The 18923-nt window shown below is 36.5% G+C and overlaps 1 protein-coding gene across 5 annotated transcripts; it reads right to left on the reverse strand.

The window, feature by feature from the left end:
• Positions 1–3540: 3540 nt before the first annotated feature.
• Positions 3541–15754, reverse strand: ca14 (carbonic anhydrase XIV). Of its 5 annotated transcripts, XM_015381155.1 has the most exons (13): positions 15633–15754; positions 15321–15344; positions 12041–12220; positions 11696–11841; positions 10778–10873; positions 10602–10668; positions 10167–10324; positions 8500–8626; positions 7773–7796; positions 7582–7666; positions 7371–7412; positions 5087–5140; positions 3550–4626 (listed from the first exon to the last, which is right to left on the reverse strand). In XM_015381155.1, exons 1-13 carry the CDS (start codon positions 15718–15720, stop codon positions 4515–4517), a joined length of 1203 nt encoding a protein of 400 aa, XP_015236641.1. In that variant the 5' UTR covers positions 15721–15754; the 3' UTR covers positions 3550–4514. The 5 variants fall into 5 exon arrangements, with proteins under 5 accessions (XP_015236646.1, XP_015236641.1, XP_015236642.1 ...); XM_015381160.1 differs by lacking the exon at positions 12041–12220 and having other exon boundaries at positions 3541–4626; positions 15633–15725; XM_015381156.1 differs by lacking the exon at positions 7371–7412 and having other exon boundaries at positions 3551–4626.
• Between the last annotated feature and the right edge of the window lie 3169 nt (positions 15755–18923).

Here is an 18923-nt window from a genome sequence, read left to right on the forward strand (position 1 = left end):
AAGGTGTCGTATCCATTGTTCCACTTGGAGCGCTGGCATGGAGCGTCATTTCTGGCAGATGTAAGCTGAGCAACCAGGAGACAGGCAACTACTGTGTAAGCAGTCATTCCTGCAGAGAAGAAAAACACCATGAGATCAAACTTTTTTGTCCTTTTTTTTCCAAAGCTCTTTTAAGACGACATGAATGCGAACGTAAGGAATTAAAACAGTGAAACAAGTTTCGCCAAGCAGCAGCTGTTCGTTTCTGTTTGCCTTTTTAAACATGAAAGCAAAAAGCGGATTTAGAGAACAGCTGGGATAACTTCCCTACCTTCATCTATGTTCACAGAAATGCCTGTTAAAAAGAAAAAAGAGGAAACTAGCAGATGTTGAACTTCCCTACTGAAGGTTTCTCGCTGTCAAACCTTTCGCCTCTCCAAAAACAGCTGTGCCCGTTCAAAGGTAGGTAACGACTTCTTCTTCTTCTTTTTGTGTAATGGCAGATTGCAACGTAAACGTTTAGGTGCATACCGCCACCTACTGTACTGATTCTGATACTGGCCATATCAAAATCAGTGTATATATATATATATATATATATATATATATATATATATATATATAGACAGAGAGAGATTAAATGAAAATATATAATAAAGATCCACAAGTTATTCATAATAGATCTTTTCAGTCACGATTATGCGGTTTACTTTGGGTGGTGATAGGGAGGGGTTATAATAACTGGATCAGATGTTTGGTGCTCTCTCTGATGTTGACTTTCCCATTCCTATTTCCACTGAATATGACCTGCATGGTTATCATTGGTTTCTTTGATTGCTGTACCTTATGTCCTGCTCTGTTATTTTGTCTCATGGTCCATCACAGGTTCTCTCACTTAATTATAATAATTGACATGTGGGGTCCTGGTTGTATTTAGGTCATGTTTAAAGCAGAGCAGGCAGCTCAGAAAACTGTTGATTTGTACCACAGGATTCAGCAGAAACAACATTTTGAGAACTACATTTTGAAAGTAAAGTTAGCTATTAATACCTGTAATTTTGATAGTGATTGTTTTTTTAATTAATCCCCATCAATCTTTCAGATCTTAATATGCTTTGTTGCACAATGACTAAAAGGGTTCTACTACTACTACATACTGAAGTGAAATTACTAACTAAAATCAAATTGTTTTGCAGCAACTTGGCCACAAGTGAACTAAAAGTGATTCTAAATAAGACATTTTTGAAGGGCTTTATTTTCTTTCTTTTTTTTTATCCATCATCAGATGTTGATGAACCCTGGTGAGTAACAACTGGATGTATTCTGGTGTCGTAACTAAAGTCGTATTTTATAGGGTTTTAATTTTAGAATTTGAAAAGATATAAATTAATTCAAATAAGTAATTATACATCCATCCTTCCATTTTCCTTCACGCTTGTCCCTGCTGGGGTCGCGAGGGACGCTGGTGCCTATCTCCAGTTGTCTACGGGCAAAAGGCGGGGTACAACCTGGACAGGTTGCCAGTCCATCACAGGGCAACACAGAGAGAAACAGGACAAATAACCACTCACACACAGCAAAGGAAAATTTAGAAAAGCCAATTTACCTAACAGTCATGTTTTGGGCTGTGGGAGGAAGCCGGAGTACCCGGAGAAAACCCATGCATGCTCAGGGAGAACATGCAAACTCCATGCAGAAAGAGCTGGACTCGAACCTGCTACCTTCTTACCACAAGGCAGCAGTGCTACCCACTGCTTACTGAGCAGCCCCAATTAACAAATTAATTAATTATAATTAACATTGATGACTGCCAAATGATGAAAGTAATTATCATCATATAAAACTGTGAGCCCTGGTTTAACCGCAGGTCTTTCTCTGTTAAGCACTGCTTAGTGACACGTTTCCATTTCCTTTGTGAAGCAGGAGCGGCCTGTGCACTACGAAGCTTTGGCCACATGAGTGCGCTGTAGAGCTGAACTAGGGATCATCAGCTGGTATCAACCAAAAAAAAAAAAAAAAAAAGAAAGAAAGACAGACCTGCCCAGGATAGGAGAAATGTGTTCTTTATTTGAAAGACACTGATGGGGAGCATTTCAATTTCAGTTCAGTTTATTTATATAGCGCCAATTCACAACACATTTCATCTCAAGGCACTTTACAGTTCACCAGATCATGCAGTCAAATGGATTCAAAGTTTTCTATCTAAGGAAAACCAGTTTATTGCGTCGACACATTGGCTCTCTTAGAATTCATTGGCTGCATCCTCCAAGGACGCGGTCTACCTAGACTGGATCCTTCGAAGTCCTTGAAAATAAGGAGGCCGGAAGAGTTTTGGCTGTAAATTCCATAGATATCCATAATAAAGGCCTTTATTATGGATATCTATGGTAAATTCGAACAGGTCTACCCTTCGGCGGGTTTTACGGCCGCAGGCTTTGTTGCTTAGCAACCGTTACAGTTGACGCACAAAGCAGGAAAAGAATGAATACCGAAGTTTTCAAAACTGTTTGTTTATTTATTTATTTAATATTGTAAAGTGAACAAAGACCACATTAACACGAATTCAGAGTGGAATAAAGGTGCCAACCACCGGGAGCAGGAACAAATAAAATCAAATGTAATGATAGAAACCTTAGTCAGTTAAAATAACCTGCTGCTGTCATTTAGCACATCTCTGATGATGCTGCTATTTTCAAATATCCATTACTGTAAAAATGTCCATAGCTAGATATTGGTTATTTATTCTCCAATTTTATATTATTAAAACACTTTACAGTATTTTATTGTTTATAATTTAACTCTTCCCCATTATGTTAGTCCTATACATTTTTCTAAGGTCCACATTTGTGTGACCATTTTCAATAATCTTTCTGCTGCTGTAAATTTGCCCATTGTGGGACAATGAAGAGGTTTTCTATTCTATAAAAGGGGTAGAAATATATAAGTAAATCTAAACAATGTATGTATAAAAAATATATCTGCAAAATCTCTAATGTTCAACAAACAAAAAATACTTAACTAAGCATATTGTGCAAAACAGCAATGAAAACATAAAAATCCTATCAGATTTATTGTTCCCACTCTATATTAGAATCTGTCCTTAAATTACAGCCAAACCCATTTAAACAGTAACAGATAAAAACCTTTAGATAAATCAAACATTACCGCCACATATCTGACCCAGTAACCATTAAAACAACCATTTTCATTCATTTCAGACGGAAGTATTCATATACTTGTATTATATTAAACTGCACTTCCAATATTCCCCACTGTTCGGCACTAAGTAACCTTTCCTCTGATCACGGAGCAGCAGGCTTGCTTGGTCTCGCAATGAATCCTAGGATATCTAAGGATAGCGAAGATATATCGGACCCGTCCTTCAAATTGGGCAAAAAGAAGGATGCGTTTTAAGGCCGCATAACAAGGAGTCTTGGAATCCGACCAGACCTCGGCGCGGCGCATTGACTCGGACACACTCCCTCACACTAAGCATGCTTGTAGCGACAGTGGAGAGGAAAAACTCCCTTTTAACAGGAAGAAACTTCTGTGTTTTTCTTTTTTTCACAAACTGTTTAAATAAATTAATCAGTTGTTTATGTGCTAACAAACCACTGGCTGATCGTTTCTATGAAATAACTGGTTTAAATGAAGAATTCCATCATTCACTGCTAAACAATCAGTTTACTAACAATACAAATGTATAATCTGCTAGAGAATTATGTTAAAAAGATTATTTCTGTCTTTATTTTTTTATCTGCCACTGGAATTTTGGCTTCAAAGAAGACTTGATCAATCTTCTTCATACTCTTCTTTACTACATACATGCTCCTCCTCTTTGTATCTGACAGGAAATCATTCAAAACATTTTTTGCATTCAGATGTTTTAATTCAGTGCTCAGACAAGTTGGACACAATACAGATGACATGCTGTTTTGTAATGTCTCTATTCAACAGAGTAAATGTATGTACATAAATATAACTCTTCCATTTACAACAAAGTATGCAGATTTAAAATCTTCTCTGAAATGTTTGTACAGCAGTTCTATGTACATGTCACCTCTCATGTGTTTTTTTACATCAACATTGTCTGCTTTCTGGCTTATCTTTTTAGATTACTCCAAAGTGTTTAGGTGTCAAAAGCTTACAAATAGTTAGTGCAGTGTGTTTGGGTTTTAGAAAATGTGAAGGGACATTACAAAGGAAGATTAAAACCCATGCCTACATGTGTTCTTCATCAGAGACTCATATGCAGGAACTATGCCAAACATTTAACCAGCAAAATGGCATTTCTCTTCTTGGATCTGGGGCGGAGGGTTGCATGAGATGACTGAAATGGAGCCAAATTTGGTTGGAAAAGACCTTCCACCTACAATACAATGCGATACTTTAAAAATATCATTCATCTCTCATGTGTTGTTGCAGTTTCTACATGAAGGATGCAGAAAAAATAGGTTTGCCTCCCCGTAGAACACATAGATCTGTAAAATGACTTCTGATATGAAATTTCAACGGTCCTTAGGTGGGATGTCCCGCTACGGCTTGGTCTGAGGAGATGGTGACGACTCTTCTTTCCTTTCAGATTCTGAGGTCGTCATCACAACCAGGTCTGTTTTTTTCTCCTGCGATTGCTCTGTCTCTTTTGTCCTGAAACATTATAGAAAAAAAAAGGTATTTCATTAAGTAATCACATTTGCAGTTGCTACAAATATATTTGTTATTTTATTTTTATTTTATTTAATAGTGTAGTTCTTATGTTGTATAGAAGAGGTCTGTCTTTCCAGGAACAAACACAAAACAGGGATAAATTATTAGTCGGTGAGGCTGATGCAAATGGTTTTACATACCAAGGGATGTGTGTTAACATTTATTATTAGTAAAAAATAATAATATACTTTGAAATGTTAAAAGGTATACAAAGTACTTTAGTATTATCTGCATATAATGACAATTAGTATAAAAACGTTTTGGGTTTTTTTCTACCTAGACTCAGTTCAGTTTATAGATATTACAAGTGCTTCTGGGGGGTTAAGTGACTGTAAACAGGTGTTTACTACAAAGAGAGTTCCAGAAACAAGGTTAGAAGTCCTCGATTCTGATAAATGACCTTGGCATTGGAGCAGGCCGGTTATTGTGCAGGATGTCCCAGCTAGAAGTAGAGCTGTCACAAGATGAAGAGGCAGAATCAAGACCAAAGGAAAGAAGAAATGATTGATGATTGAATAGACAGTGTTATGATATTAAGAAATCTCACTTGGTTTTGCCTTTAGTCAGAATATCAAGTTTTAAAATGAGAACACACATGTGACTGAGATTAGGAAAGTCAGCAGCTCTTTAAGCATGTCAGACCTCTCTTGAAATTTACACATGATTATTAATAATAACAATAATAATTTTATTTGTAATGCACCTTACATTTAAGAAAAATCTCAAAGTGCTACAGGTAAAATCATCATGGAAAGATAAAAGGAACATATTATCCACAGAGATTAGCAGTTTAATTGCAGCCATGACAGAGACTAACAGTTACATATGGTAAAAACAACAACAATACACACCAGTGAAAAGCATTGCAGTCAGAACTGACAGAGAGGTGATTATGGGATGTTTTTATGGTTCAGAAGATTACACTGATCAGCTACAACTTTAAAGCCACAGCGGTGAAGAGCATACAGGTGGTGCATGCAACTCATTTATATGGGAATAATGTCCAGCACAACAGAGGGAGTGAGGCTCTCCAATCCTGTTTATTTTAAAGTCACTTTACTTAATTCAATGTTCCCAATGCCCAGTCCACTTCTGATTAATGCCCTGTGGGACATGCCTGGTGGGCTTCGAACACAGGAAAATACTGCCATGCACCAAAACGCAATGCTTTTGAATGATAAAATAATAATAACCTTGGCCACAGTGCCAAGCCATTTTATATAAAGAATGTGCTTTTGATGAAGCTGATCATTGTTTATAAAGAGGTGGTCAGAGCAACAGAAAGACTAAATCAGCAAAGTGTTAAAAAAGAAACCCTACAGTTACTTTTACTGTAAAAAAAAAAAAAAAAAGAAGCAAAAACAGAAAAAAAACAGAAACATGCATGTTTTCGAGAAGAGGTCAGGAGAGCAGATTATCCCTGCCTGGATCTTTAAGTTACTTTCATATTTTCACCGTGAAGCATAAAGAGGATTATATACTTAAGTGCGTTTCTTCAACACCTCTACAAACACTTAATATATAAGGTTTGGTGCAGGTGATTTCAATAAAGGGTGAGAGCCTTTCATACTTTAAAGCAAGGATCGTTTCTAATGTTCAACAATAAAGTCCAAACGATGGGAATAAATGTTCTATATGGAGATTAGAGATTAGAAAAGCTCTAAGCAAATATAAATGAGCTTCCAAGTCTAAACTTTACAATAGGATTTAATAACAAAGAGTTCATTCTCCTGTAGCATGTAAACAGTCTGTAGAAATAAACCTCTTCAGCAAGTAGGCTGGAATAAACAATGCAGCTTAGGATTCTGTTTTTTCTACTCAAAATATAATATATTGACTTAATTAAAAAACTGATTTAGCAACATTTCTCTCTCAGAAAAACTAAATACAACTCTTTTTTCAGTGAAACTGACCTTATCAAGGTGAAATATACTGGTTGTGTTGTTTTTATTTAATTAACGTCTGAAATTGATATATAACTTTAGAAAAAAATGAAGCAACCTTGTTTAGTTTTCTTCTTATATTCTCTTTTACATAAATAAATCAAAACTAACATGGTGACATTTTAATTTTTTTTCAAGGGTTAATAACATTGTAAACACAAAAATACAGTGTTCCTTCAAATATCTTTATATACTGCTGACTAGCTTAAGCCTGAAATCTTATTCATTAGCAAAGATGACCATATTTAGAGGCACCACTGCAGTTACCCCTTGAAAAATGTGATAAAAGCCATAAATAACCATATAATTTATTGATAGCATAATCTAATTATTACACAATTAAGAAAATGGAAACCCACAATCTGGGTTATGTTACTCAAAAGGAGGAAAAAGGAAACTTCCATGTTAAGAATAGGTGTTGTATTTTTACATGTGACTCATGGCAAAATAGTGTTCAATAACTTTTTTTATTTCTATGTTATTTTTTATCAATTTTAAATATATAGTGATACAGAAATAGACTTTATTGGGACAAATCAAAGTTTCTAAATAAATCTAATCATTTTATGTTATATAATTACTAGAGATGGCGATGTGGATGGTGTTCTATAATAGTTTTTCCCACTTTTAATTAGTGAATTACTCAATTAACATTAGAATAACGTTAGAATATATATTGAATGAAGAAATGAACCAAATTTCAGTGCTAGTCTGTGTCAGTATTAAGATCAGGTAAACCACCTGTTTACCGCGACTGTTTCGAGGTGAAGGAGTTTAAAAAATCTGCCAAGAGAAAGAAAGAGAGTGAAAAATAAAAGCTGAAGTCCTGCACAGCGTGTCAGCCCTGTCACAGTCAGAGAAAACTAACAACAAGCTGTTAACCAGTATCAGCTGCTGTCATGAGGACCTTGGTTGGAAAACAGGCCACAGTGAAAAGAGCAGGACTGTTTACCGTATCGTCTTTACAATGAAGCGAATGATCACTGCCACACCAACGCAGCCACACATCACTCCGATCACAATGGCTGTCACCTCACCTGCAGAGAGGAAACAAATGCAGCAAAAATCATTCTCCTTTTCATTTAATTGCTTGTTTCATTTGCACAGAAGTTTGCTCCATTATTAGCAATATTTTCTTCTTACCAGAGGAGAGCTTCCTGCCTGATCCTGTAACATAGAGAAAACATAATTAGAAATTCAATTGATTTTCATGATGGAAAAGTTTTGTTTGTTGTTGCAGAAGGTGTTTGTTTTTTTACAATATCCTGATCTCCCAAACCCTCCAAGTTCAGTCACTCAAAGAGCACTTTGCATAAAATCTTTCCACTTTCTCGTTGTTCACCCCAATGACTCTTCTTTGCCCCTCTCTTTTTGTCAGCCACTCTGGTGTGATAACAATGGAGTCACTGTTTATTTTCTCCAAATCCTTGTCTTTGCTCAGATCCTTCACAAACAGATCTCTCTTCACATCCCCAGCCCATCCTCTGAATTTATTTCATGTTCTCAGTCAACATTCTTAGCCTTATTACTTTAAAAGTCACAAGTTATTATTAATCTATTTACATTCTCTGTTCCAGTGTTCACTCTCTGCATGCTGTTTTCTACATCCTTTAGATCTACGGTTTGGTCTAACTGGCCACACAGTGACCTGTTATTGTATTAGTGATTAAATTAACTGGTTGGTTTTAAGATCTGTTGCTGTGAAATTGTGGATGAGGAGCAATGATTGAAGTTAGGTTAACCCAAGCTGAGCTTGAACTTTTGAACGCTCAGCTGTATTATATATTAAAAGAAACTACTAAGGATCATGCAGATCAAACATCCAAAGAATGTTTCCTACCATCTCCTTTATCGTTTTTTTCTTTCTAACCTTCAGAGAAAGAGGCAAAGATGACTCTCTGGTTGAGGGGCTGCGTTATCCGGTAGTTGTTCTGCAGCAGCATCCTGTCAGCTTCCTGCTCTTTAGTGGAGTAAAGTATCGTCTCCATCTTCAGGAGCTGGAGTCAAGAGATGGAGGGGGATCCATTATATAGACATAGTTACATGCATGAAACCCTTTAATAGAAAAGGAAATTGTTAGAGATGGTTAGTGTAATGATGCAAAGGTACTATAGGGTCACAAAAGCTTAACATTTTATGTAAGATTTGAGAATGTGTTGAATTTAGGATAGTAAAAAACAGCCAAATATTTATTTAGTTGAGGACTCAAAGCAAACCAAAGCAGGACTGATGTCTAACAACACGAAGGTTTGTGAACATGGATGTCTGTAACATTCACCACCAGCTCTAATATGTTATAACACTCACAAAAACTGGCTCTGAACACACTGCTGCACATATCTCAGTACTCTGACAAAGGCCTTACCGTGACATTAGACTGAACTAAATTATATTTAAAATCCATGACTGTCCTCTCCAGGATGATTAAAAATGCAGCAACAATGAAGATTTATTTTTAACTTCATGAATTACCTTTAAACAGATCATCTTTTTCCTGCTAAAGTCAAAATTCCACAGAGTGTAACCTTCTCATTCACCAACCAGAGTCGTTTTAGTTACCATAATCATTCTGTTATGTTTTAGCAACAGAGTTTGTTCAGATCCTGAATTCCAGCAGAAGTCCAAACGTGCGTTCATCCAGTCACTGTGTAAACTCGCTGGGCAGAAAGCAACAGTGTAAGAATCACTGTCTGGGAATTTTTCCAGGCAGAGATCATTCCTCATATATCAGAAATCAATATTGATCACATCTCGATGATAGATTAGACTGATGTCAAAATAATTGATATCAGCACCGGCTGACTTAGAAACACTTAGAGAAACTGTTGCTGCCAAGGCGACAGAGGACAGGGTGGAATGTGTTTATAATAAAATGCAGAGCTATAATAATTAAAAGCCTCTACCAGTAGCTCTGCAAAAAATTTAAATCTAAATAAGTAATTTTTGCTTAAAATAATGCAGGTTAGTAAGACAGTTTGCCAATGGAACAAGACAATTTACATTTAAAATAATAAAAAACTATTTAAATATTGTCCTATAAGTACATTTTATCTAATCGTCTCATTTTAAGGTTAAAAATAATCTATTCTATTGGCAAATTATCTTATTTATCTACTCAAATTAGGGGTAAATACTTTTGATTTAAGAAATTTGTACTTATTTCTAGATCTTTTTTGCAGGTGTGTACCAACATGCACTGTTTGAAACCATAGGGAAATACAATAGCTACCATTTAACCACTTAGGGCAGCACTTAGATGAGACAATAATGCAGAACAAAACAATCTTACTGTATATAAAATAATAAAAATGGACAGTAAAATTCAAATATCACCACATGGACTGGGATTTTGTGGTGTATTAGAAAAGTGATTTTTTTTGGGTGAGATACACTTTGAGGTTTTAAGACCACAGCCCTACAAATCTGCCCTACTAGATCCAATTATATTTCCATGTATCTTGATAATTTGTATGGTTAAATTAATATTTTTTTAAATGTTAGCTTGTTTTCTGTATTTCTCATTATTGTCATGCAGACCTGTGCTTTTGAGATCTTAACCCTTTCGTGAAACACTGTCCAGAGAACACTCTGGTAGCAAGGCGGGGTTGTCAGGGAGCCGTTGTAGCGATAGTAGCTTCCCAGATCTTTGGGGAGTAGCTGTTGGACGTCAAAGGCTGGGATGAACGTTCTCTTGTCTGACGAGAAATTAGAAATGCAAAGGGAGAGCAGAAGGTTACAGAGAATAGGGTGGGAAAAGTTAAGACAAATATGGAAATGTCAAACCATGATTCCTCTGTTGGTTTGATGGTTCAGAGCAAATTCTTGTCATAAATTTCCATTTACAATATTTTAAATCAAATTCAATTGAAAACATTTAAATAAATAAAATACTCTAAATATTGCACAAGAGAAAAAAAAGAACAGCAGAATAAATCCATCCCAAATAATCATATGTCTTACAAGGAAACCTACCTGCATGTCTGATGCGGCTCAAGTGGTTAATGATGTTATTATACCCAGGATTCGTCTCTTCACCTGTCTGGTAAATCAAACTTACACTTATGATGCTCAGAACTCTGATTCTAGTTTGTATATCAATCCCTAGGGTGTTTAACAGCTTAAATTGCAATTGAGTCTTTTTTCATTACCTCAATGAGAATTCCTAGAACAGCCAAGCCATCTTTCTTTGTCATCGCTGTTGACATGTTGGGGTAGAGATCAGAGTTGTAATGGACCACATGGAGCTGGAGAGAGAAGAAACACACTTAGTTCATCTTTTCACATTGATATAACAGAGGGAAATGTGTCTGCCCACATCTTAGGTGGAAAGTTTAAAAGAGAGAAACAGGAAGACAAACTTGAAAACACAACATGTTAAGGGGAGTGTTAAGGGGAGTGTCTGGTAAATCAAACCAGGCTGGATGTTAATATTCTTAGTCAAATTTGAACCAGTGCATAAAGAATAAAGCATACTCCCTATATTTCTAAAAGGATCAAGGCTAAAGCATTCCAACAAGGCTAATGTTAGCCTGCATTAGCCATTCTAGCCCATTAATGTGGAATCAGCTCCTGTTGGGTTTAAGTCTGAGTTGGAAGAATTTAAAAATTTTGCCCCATCTTTATTATTCCATCCATCATGTAAAATACACCTGTTCCACTGGCAGCAAAACAGACTCTCGGTATCATGCTACCACTGTGCCGAACAGGTGGTACAGCTTTCTAGATGTTTAAAGTGATCAGTTAAGTGTTAATAATACATTGGACAAAGAAGAAGGCTATGCCTGCCATTATGGAAATTGTAGGAAATTAATCGACCCAAAGAATGTGTTTTATAATCATGGAAATTAGTTTTATTTTTAGTAAAGTGCAATTAAAACTTTTACTTATTCATTTTCCATAAATAAAAGCAGAAACCAGTTTTTGTTTTCCATTAGAATTGCTCATTGGTTATTAAAGAATTGTTTATTATTTAAATTAGTTTGTGCAGCACAGATTAAGTTTTATTGTTCTTCTTTCTTTTGTGCAGCTCATGGATGAAGGTAGAGGATATTGTTCAGTTTACTTACTTCTGCATCTGAACCCATTCCATTGATGGTGTGTTCACTGCCCCCATGACCTGGACCACCACTGCCCCAGTGGAAGTGCAGCTGAACGGCTGTATAGAACCACGGCAGCCCCCCAAGCCCCATCCACTCTGGAAGCTGAACAATCACTGTGCAGGAGAGAAATTTAATGAACCAGTAAGGACTGGGGACACTAACAGATGTTTTGTTAATTTAGATGTAAAGTTTGTTGAAATTTTAACTCATCCCTTAATGGGCGGTAACTGTCAGGCCGTGTTTGAGTGCAGGGTAAGCAGAACAGCTAAAGCACAAAACAAAGGCAGTGAATAAGCTTGCTGTCATAGTTACCGGAGTGTCCGTTATTGTGCATTGCAAAGGGCAGGTTGCCATACTGGCTGTAGCCCGGCAGCTCCACTGGAATCAAACTGGGGTCATATTTAGTCTGAGTCGTTACCACATCAATGGGTGACTGGGAAGTACCACCACACTCAGGAAAATACTCTGACCACTCGGACTGACCAACCAAACCTTTAACAGAGGAAAGACAGAAACAGAGACGTCACCCAATCACACAGTCCACTGGCTCTGAGCAACCCAGTGAAAAGCCTCCATTGATCGGCTTCCAACCCAGCAGGACAGTTATTCTACTATTTTCTATTTACATTCATGGCAGGATGATTCATTCTTTTCAAAAGACATGCATGGTTTCAGCATTTATCATCACCTGTTTAAGGCAATATACAGCTGAGGATGCAAGACACCTTTAAGTGTATATACAAATTAGTCCCTTTAGCTATAATTATAATTAAACCAAACCTCTGACCAACGGAAAGCAGTAAAAAATATGTTTTAAAAACACTACGTGTCTCTTGTTATTCAAGTGTTTAGCATAGAAAGTATTGTATTAATCATCCCTGAGCTAAAGAACGAAAAATTTAAAGGTTATCAGACTGAACAAATTTTATGTTGTATTTATTATCTTTGGAACTGATCTTCAAAAGATTCTAGCATCTTAAAACATGAGCATGTAAAGGTTTTTGCACATGCATAGCAGATCCTCAAAGAGGACACAAAGTTATTTACTTATGCAATTCAGCAGAGAGCATGTGCAAAACCTTTTTTTGCATGGGCGCATTCATTAATATGCAGATTATATTCTAATGAACAAATATCTCAAATCTAAAGCTTAACTGCAGCTACAGTTTTTGAATCTTATCTAGTAATTTTGAAATTCAGGTGACTCACATCGAGATATTATACAGACATACAGTATAATCATGCACAAACACAAGGAGAATCTAGCGAAGCCAATTATTAATTGCCAGGAGGAAGTCAGAGTACCCAGAGAGAACCCACATATGATGATAATAATAATTGAACTTTTTTAATCTCAGTCTGAAAAAAATTACCTCTGCATTTAACCCATCCCCTTGGGGAGATATGGACAGCTAATGTTTGGTACCAGGAGCAGAGTGGGGTTAAGCGTCTTGCTCAGGGGTGCAGGCTGTGGGGATCGAACCAGGTACTTGCAACCAGAGAACAAGCGCACTGCTCTAACCACTAGGCCAATACTCCCAGCCGCTATGCCAACACTCACATGCAAATTCTATCCAAAAAGACCCTGAACTGGGGATCAAACCCAGAACTTTCTTCCTGCAAGGCAACAGTGCTACAAACTGTGTTACTGCCCAGGCAACAAGGACTTACTTCTGACCTAAACATGGTCTGGCAAGAAGAAAAGCACCACGTTTACTCCTAATATCCAAGTACATATTACCTGCATCTGTTAAGTTGGGTACTTATTCCAGTTTTTTTGTTAATACTATTTTGTAAGATAAATAATATTGTATGATAGATATAGATTTACAAATTAATTCTAAGTAAAACAATATAGATGCAGTGTGAGCATGGTGTGATGTAGGTGGTGTTTCGGTTCAAAATCTGATCTCCTGATAGTTCTGTAACCTTCTAGGCTTCAGCGCGTGGAACTCTGTGTGGCAGCCGCTTCATCTTGTTAGCTGACCGGCTGGTATCAACCTCTTTCTCTGGCCACGGACTGTACTCTAAAACAGTTTAGTGACTCATGCTTCTTATCATCCTCTGTCAGGTTATGGTGGTCATTAACCTGTGTTTCATCTCTCCAGAGGTTCCTAACTCAGACGCCCTAGCAGCTGCTACTACAGATCCGCAGTCTGTTTATTTCAAAAAAACGCTTTTTGAATAATCCCACTGTCTGTCCTGCCTCAAATACTGGGTCCTTCTGTTCTGAGTCGTGACACAGCTGACTTTCCACAAATTTTAACCAACAGGACTATAATTTCATTGTCTTTGTAAAGTACCTTTAGATAAAATGTGTCGTGAATTGATGCCTAGAAATAATTTGAATTGAATTGTATACTATTAATGTCTTTCTCTTACACACATGTGTACTCAATGTGAGAAATGTGGGGATTTCAAACACATCACATCCTCTCTGACATCCCTGAAACTTTGCCCTGTAAGGCACCTCATCTTCACTATGGAAACCAGAGGCCAGATTCTGAACCAATTACAGCCATTCCACTGTATCTCACTAAGCCTGCTGCTCCTGTCCTGAATGCAGCCATGAAACTCTCACACACACACACACAATCACAGCCACACACACACACAACAGGGTATTAAATTAATCTTTTAGTGTGAAAAAATGGCCCAAGGAAAAGTGAAGTGCTGGGTCTGCATTTTAAATTACAACATATGCACAACCACCCTCTCTTATTCTGATTCAGTGACTGGCTTTAAATGATAAAGCAAATCAAATAGGTCACTTAACGTATATTGGTTAACAGCAATGTATCCTCTGCTAAAATGTCTAAACAGTCATTTATAAACACAAAGCAGTCTGTGGATAATAACTGCAAGAACGACACATTAGTTTTGTTCCCCTGAATGCAAGTAGAGGATGGTCAGCTGTGTGCCCCTTTCATTCTCACACACTCATTGTGCAGCACATAGGCAGCCAGTGTGCACCAACAGCACAATACACACATAGGTTATTGTGCGCTGCCACAATACACTGCACGATTCGCTTTGCTTTATCCCTCAGAACCGTCCCATCTCAGTGCAACACACTCATCCTCATCCACCTGCCTCCTTCCCTCCTTCCCTCCTTCCCTCTGTCTTTCTTCCTGCTTTCCTCCTCTCCAACTCCTTTCCTACACCCTGTGTGACTGCTGCACCCATGCCAGCCTGTTCAACTGTTACTAATACAGACAGAGGGGGAAAGAGGTGAAAACAGAAGGGAGAAATGGTGGGTGAAACACAAGAACAAAGACAAAAGGTTCTCAGATATGAAAACTTCCAAATTTTTGGGGTTTTTTTTTTCATTTCTTTTAGCTTTTAGACCCCTGGCTGGTCTTTACTCTTTATATATTGGACTATATGGAGCAATCTATCATTTTCCTGTTGCAAAGTTGTTATCTTCATTACTTCAAATGTACGAGTTGTGTTCAGATATTAGCTGTAGTTAAAGGTTTGACACCAAAATACTAATTAAATCCTGATTATCAACTGCTGATCTTATTTGTTTGCCCCGATATCTCCACAAGAAAGTCAGCTGTTATTAGAAAATAAGGAAAAATAAACTTACCAGAATAGCTCCAGGTGATTTTGTCTACAAAGAAAAAAAAAGAGAAACATCTCCTATAAATATCCTGTTTGTGTTAATTATTCTGTGTAGAGGCTACAAGTCTGCAAAACTAAAATTCAATTTTCAACCTACAGTTATAAGTAAAATGTTACTGAAGCTCAAAGAAAAATTATCAGTAGTTCTCAGAATCTGTTCAAATTCTCTCTGGAATGGCTGCTCCTTTACTGTAGCCCACACTCTGTTCCTCTCACCCCGAAACATAGACACTAAATGGTCACATAAGCCCTATTTTAATGTTAATGAACAGTTTACCAGCAGAAGAAGCAGCTGTCCAGTGGAAAAACGCAAGTATGAGCAGGACAAAAAGACCCAACGATTCCATGTTCACCCCCCTGCCCATATGCAGAAATGAATAAGGGCTTACTGGGAGATGAGGAGCAAGAGAGGGAGAGATGTAGGTGGGGAGAAATGAGGGAACTGGGTCTGATAGTTCCACCTGCTACAGCCCTGTTTAACATTCTCAATCCAGTCTGGAATTCAAAGCAACAGAGAAAGTTTTCAATTTGACACTTTTGCAGTTAACTCTCCTTTCTAGTCCAAGTTTCTAATTATTCAACTTTTTTACTAATGTCACTGAATCTGCCAGTAGTTTGCAGTTTAAGTATGTCTTGTATGGAGTTTTGAACCACCACGTACCAGAAACCTGCTATTTAAGCTATAGATAGAATTAAAACAATTTGAACCAACCTACTGCTAGATAAGGTTTAAACTAACCTTTTGAATTTATCAACTTGTTTCCACTGGTGGGGAATAATATAATGATAATAATAATGTAAGAATATTCGAAGGCTGTTCATCAATTACAGTAAACACTCAAACACATCTCTTAGGTTATTGAGGGAATAAATTATTTTTTGACATGTCCGTTTTATATTAAATGTTGATAAAGGGTTTTTTTGTATAAAGTTCTTTACATGTATTATACATTTATTTAAGTGTGGACATATTAAAGTATTTTCTAAATATAAATGTAACTGAGTTGGGCACACTGTTGAATTTACTGGCACAAACTATCATTTTTTGGTTCTAATTCTGACATATACATACATTATGGATTCAGTTTTACCATTAAGATAATTCAGGGGGACAAGAAAGGTCACATGCTAAATGTAGAGGGTAAACAACAAAATAAATGCAATTGCAAAACATTTTTAACAATGCAGGGTGAAAATTTAAAAAGAAATGAAAATGTTTTTTTGTTTATAATCAGATTTATGAAAAGTGTTTTTTAAATCATAATTTAGAAAACTAATATTAAAGGATTGCTTCATACAATTCACAACCCGTCTTTAATAATTTGATTTAAAATGGTCAATGATTTTAATTGGACAAATACAAATATGAAACTTGAATGGTTACGTTTATTTTTCAGTGACTCTCCTGGTCCTCCATACACCCCACTATAAAACATGTTGAATAAAGCATCATTCTACTGGGATGGTTTTCTGATTAAGCAGGCATGGGGAGGCTACATAACACTTGGGACTGGGACAAAGGTTTACCTTCTAGCAGCTCATTAACCCTAAATAGAAATTTAAAAAAATTGACCAAACTTAATTAATCTATATAAAGCACAGGTAAGTGTTTCGATGAATCAATGTCCAGACCCATATCAAATTAAGAATTTGTGGCAGGTCTTATAAATTGGTGTTGGAAGTTTTATATTCAATCCCTGATTTTATATTTAAAAAAAATTTAAACCACTAGGTGGAGCTCCATCTAAAGTAAAGCCTCCTGGCTCTTCTCCATCCTTTACTCCTCAGTGCTGATTGCACATTAATTTCACCAGATTGTTGTTTTTTTTCTTTGTTTTCTGTATTCATTTCCCTTGCTGAAAACATCTGATTTTTTAAATGAGTTGTTTATACACTACTGAAAAACAGCTCATCATTTTTATATTTTATTTTATGTTATAATAATAAAAAGAACATTTATGTGGCTGTACTCCTTACATAACAATGTATGCAAATAAATGTGCTGCAAATTGGTGTTGTTCAGCTTTTTTTAACATAGCCTTCTATTAAATAAGTGGTGGCAGTTGAAGTATAAAAAAAGAAAAATGAGGGCCAATAAGATATGGAAGGTGTTTATGTACAGGTTAATTTATGTGAAATAGTGAATACTTGTCACCAACACTTTGGACTCTACTGTTTATGATCAGTTAAAACACAGAAAACAAATATGTTTATAAGATATTAACTGTTCAAATGCATTCATAATGAAATGTGTTTAGTTTGATGAAATATAAAGTTTTACTGCATCTCTCAAGAATCCACATACGTAGTGTGAAACTTATAGTTAATGTTGGGATAAACATATTTTATGCTCTTCAAACCCTAAATTCAAATGCATGGCATCATTTGCTTTCAAAGGAAACCTTTAACTTTCTTTGTCAGAATTACATAATGTTGCATCACTGTGTGAGAAGCCCTTTTTATCCCTTTTAGTAGCGTGCAGGGGTCTTAACAATAAGGATTTGTGAGAAATATTTCCTTTTTTTAATTCTAAAGTCAAGCTCTTTTTAATTAGATACTTTAAAAAATCTTCTTTTGATTGTCTAATAAATTAAACCACTAGGAGGGGTCATTTACATGTGACTCGGAGACCCTAACACATTCAGGTAGGAATTCAATGTCCATCTCCTGGACCTTCAGCACTTTGAGTAAATAATTGAACAATCACGTGGTTCTGGATGAACATGGGGAATTAGTTTCCCACAAACTGTGACTGAGGCAGGATACTGTTAAATTAAATTGTTTTCGTTGATTCTTTGAATTTAAGACACAAAAGACCATGTGGCTCTCTGGGTATATCTTAATTAAAGATATACCCGTCTTTAAGGCTTTGGAGCTAGTATAACGTCACACCGTGGAGTAAAGGATGGATCCAAATGCTGTGAAACAGACAGACAGCGTGGAGACAACCTCCTAAACGTGACGCTTCCAGACAAATTATGCAACAGCGGTAACCTTCGCCGGCTTCCCATTGGCTATCACCGCGGGGCGTGGTTAAAATCAGTGCACGTGCTGTTGGTTGTGTCTCTGCAGGAGGCGTGTCCTAAAGATTCATTCATAAATCCAGCAGCAGAGCATCTCATCCTCGTGAAAATCTGTCTCCCAGTGTCTCTGTCTGCAGATGTGCAGAAAGAAGGTATAAGAAAAATAACTGTTTTTCTTTCTTATTTGTTTTTTTATTGTAAAGGTGCAAGGATTAAAATGACATGCAGAAAACTGTTTTAAGCCAATATTCATTCTAATCTTGAAGATTATGACTTCCACTAAATTAAAACCAAAAATCAAATTTCTTAGAAAATAGGAATCCGGTCAAATGTATCTACTGGAAACTTATGGTGTAAAAAATCTCAAAACACCTGCAAACATCTATTAACCTGCTAAATAGTCTGTGTATCTGTCAACCATTGTGAAAGCTGCTGATTTTACAGATGTCCAACACCTTTCATAAGAAGCTAGTTTTCCATAGTGTGTTGTATCTAAAAATATTCATAGAAGGTTGAGTGAAAGTAAAAAGTGTGGAAGGACATGG

The sequence above is a fragment of the Cyprinodon variegatus genome, unplaced genomic scaffold, assembly GCF_000732505.1.
Source record: "Cyprinodon variegatus isolate N-32 unplaced genomic scaffold, C_variegatus-1.0 Scaffold229, whole genome shotgun sequence".
In the NCBI taxonomy this organism is placed as follows: domain Eukaryota; kingdom Metazoa; phylum Chordata; class Actinopteri; order Cyprinodontiformes; family Cyprinodontidae; genus Cyprinodon; species Cyprinodon variegatus.

What these genes read in the sequence shown, in the direction of transcription:
- ca14 (XM_015381155.1), bottom strand. Translation starts at nt 15,720, where the DNA reads ATGGGCAGGGGGGTGAACATGGAATCGTTGGGTCTTTTTGTCCTGCTC. An exon ending in CTTTGCCTCTTTCTCTGAAG is followed by an intron (nt 7,797 to 8,499) that starts GTTAGAAAGAAA and finishes TCTATGTTACAG; the next exon opens with GATCAGGCAGGAAGCTCTCC. An exon ending in CGGCCTGCTCCAATGCCAAG is followed by an intron (nt 4,627 to 5,086) that starts GTCATTTATCAG and finishes ATAATGTTTCAG; the next exon opens with GACAAAAGAGACAGAGCAAT.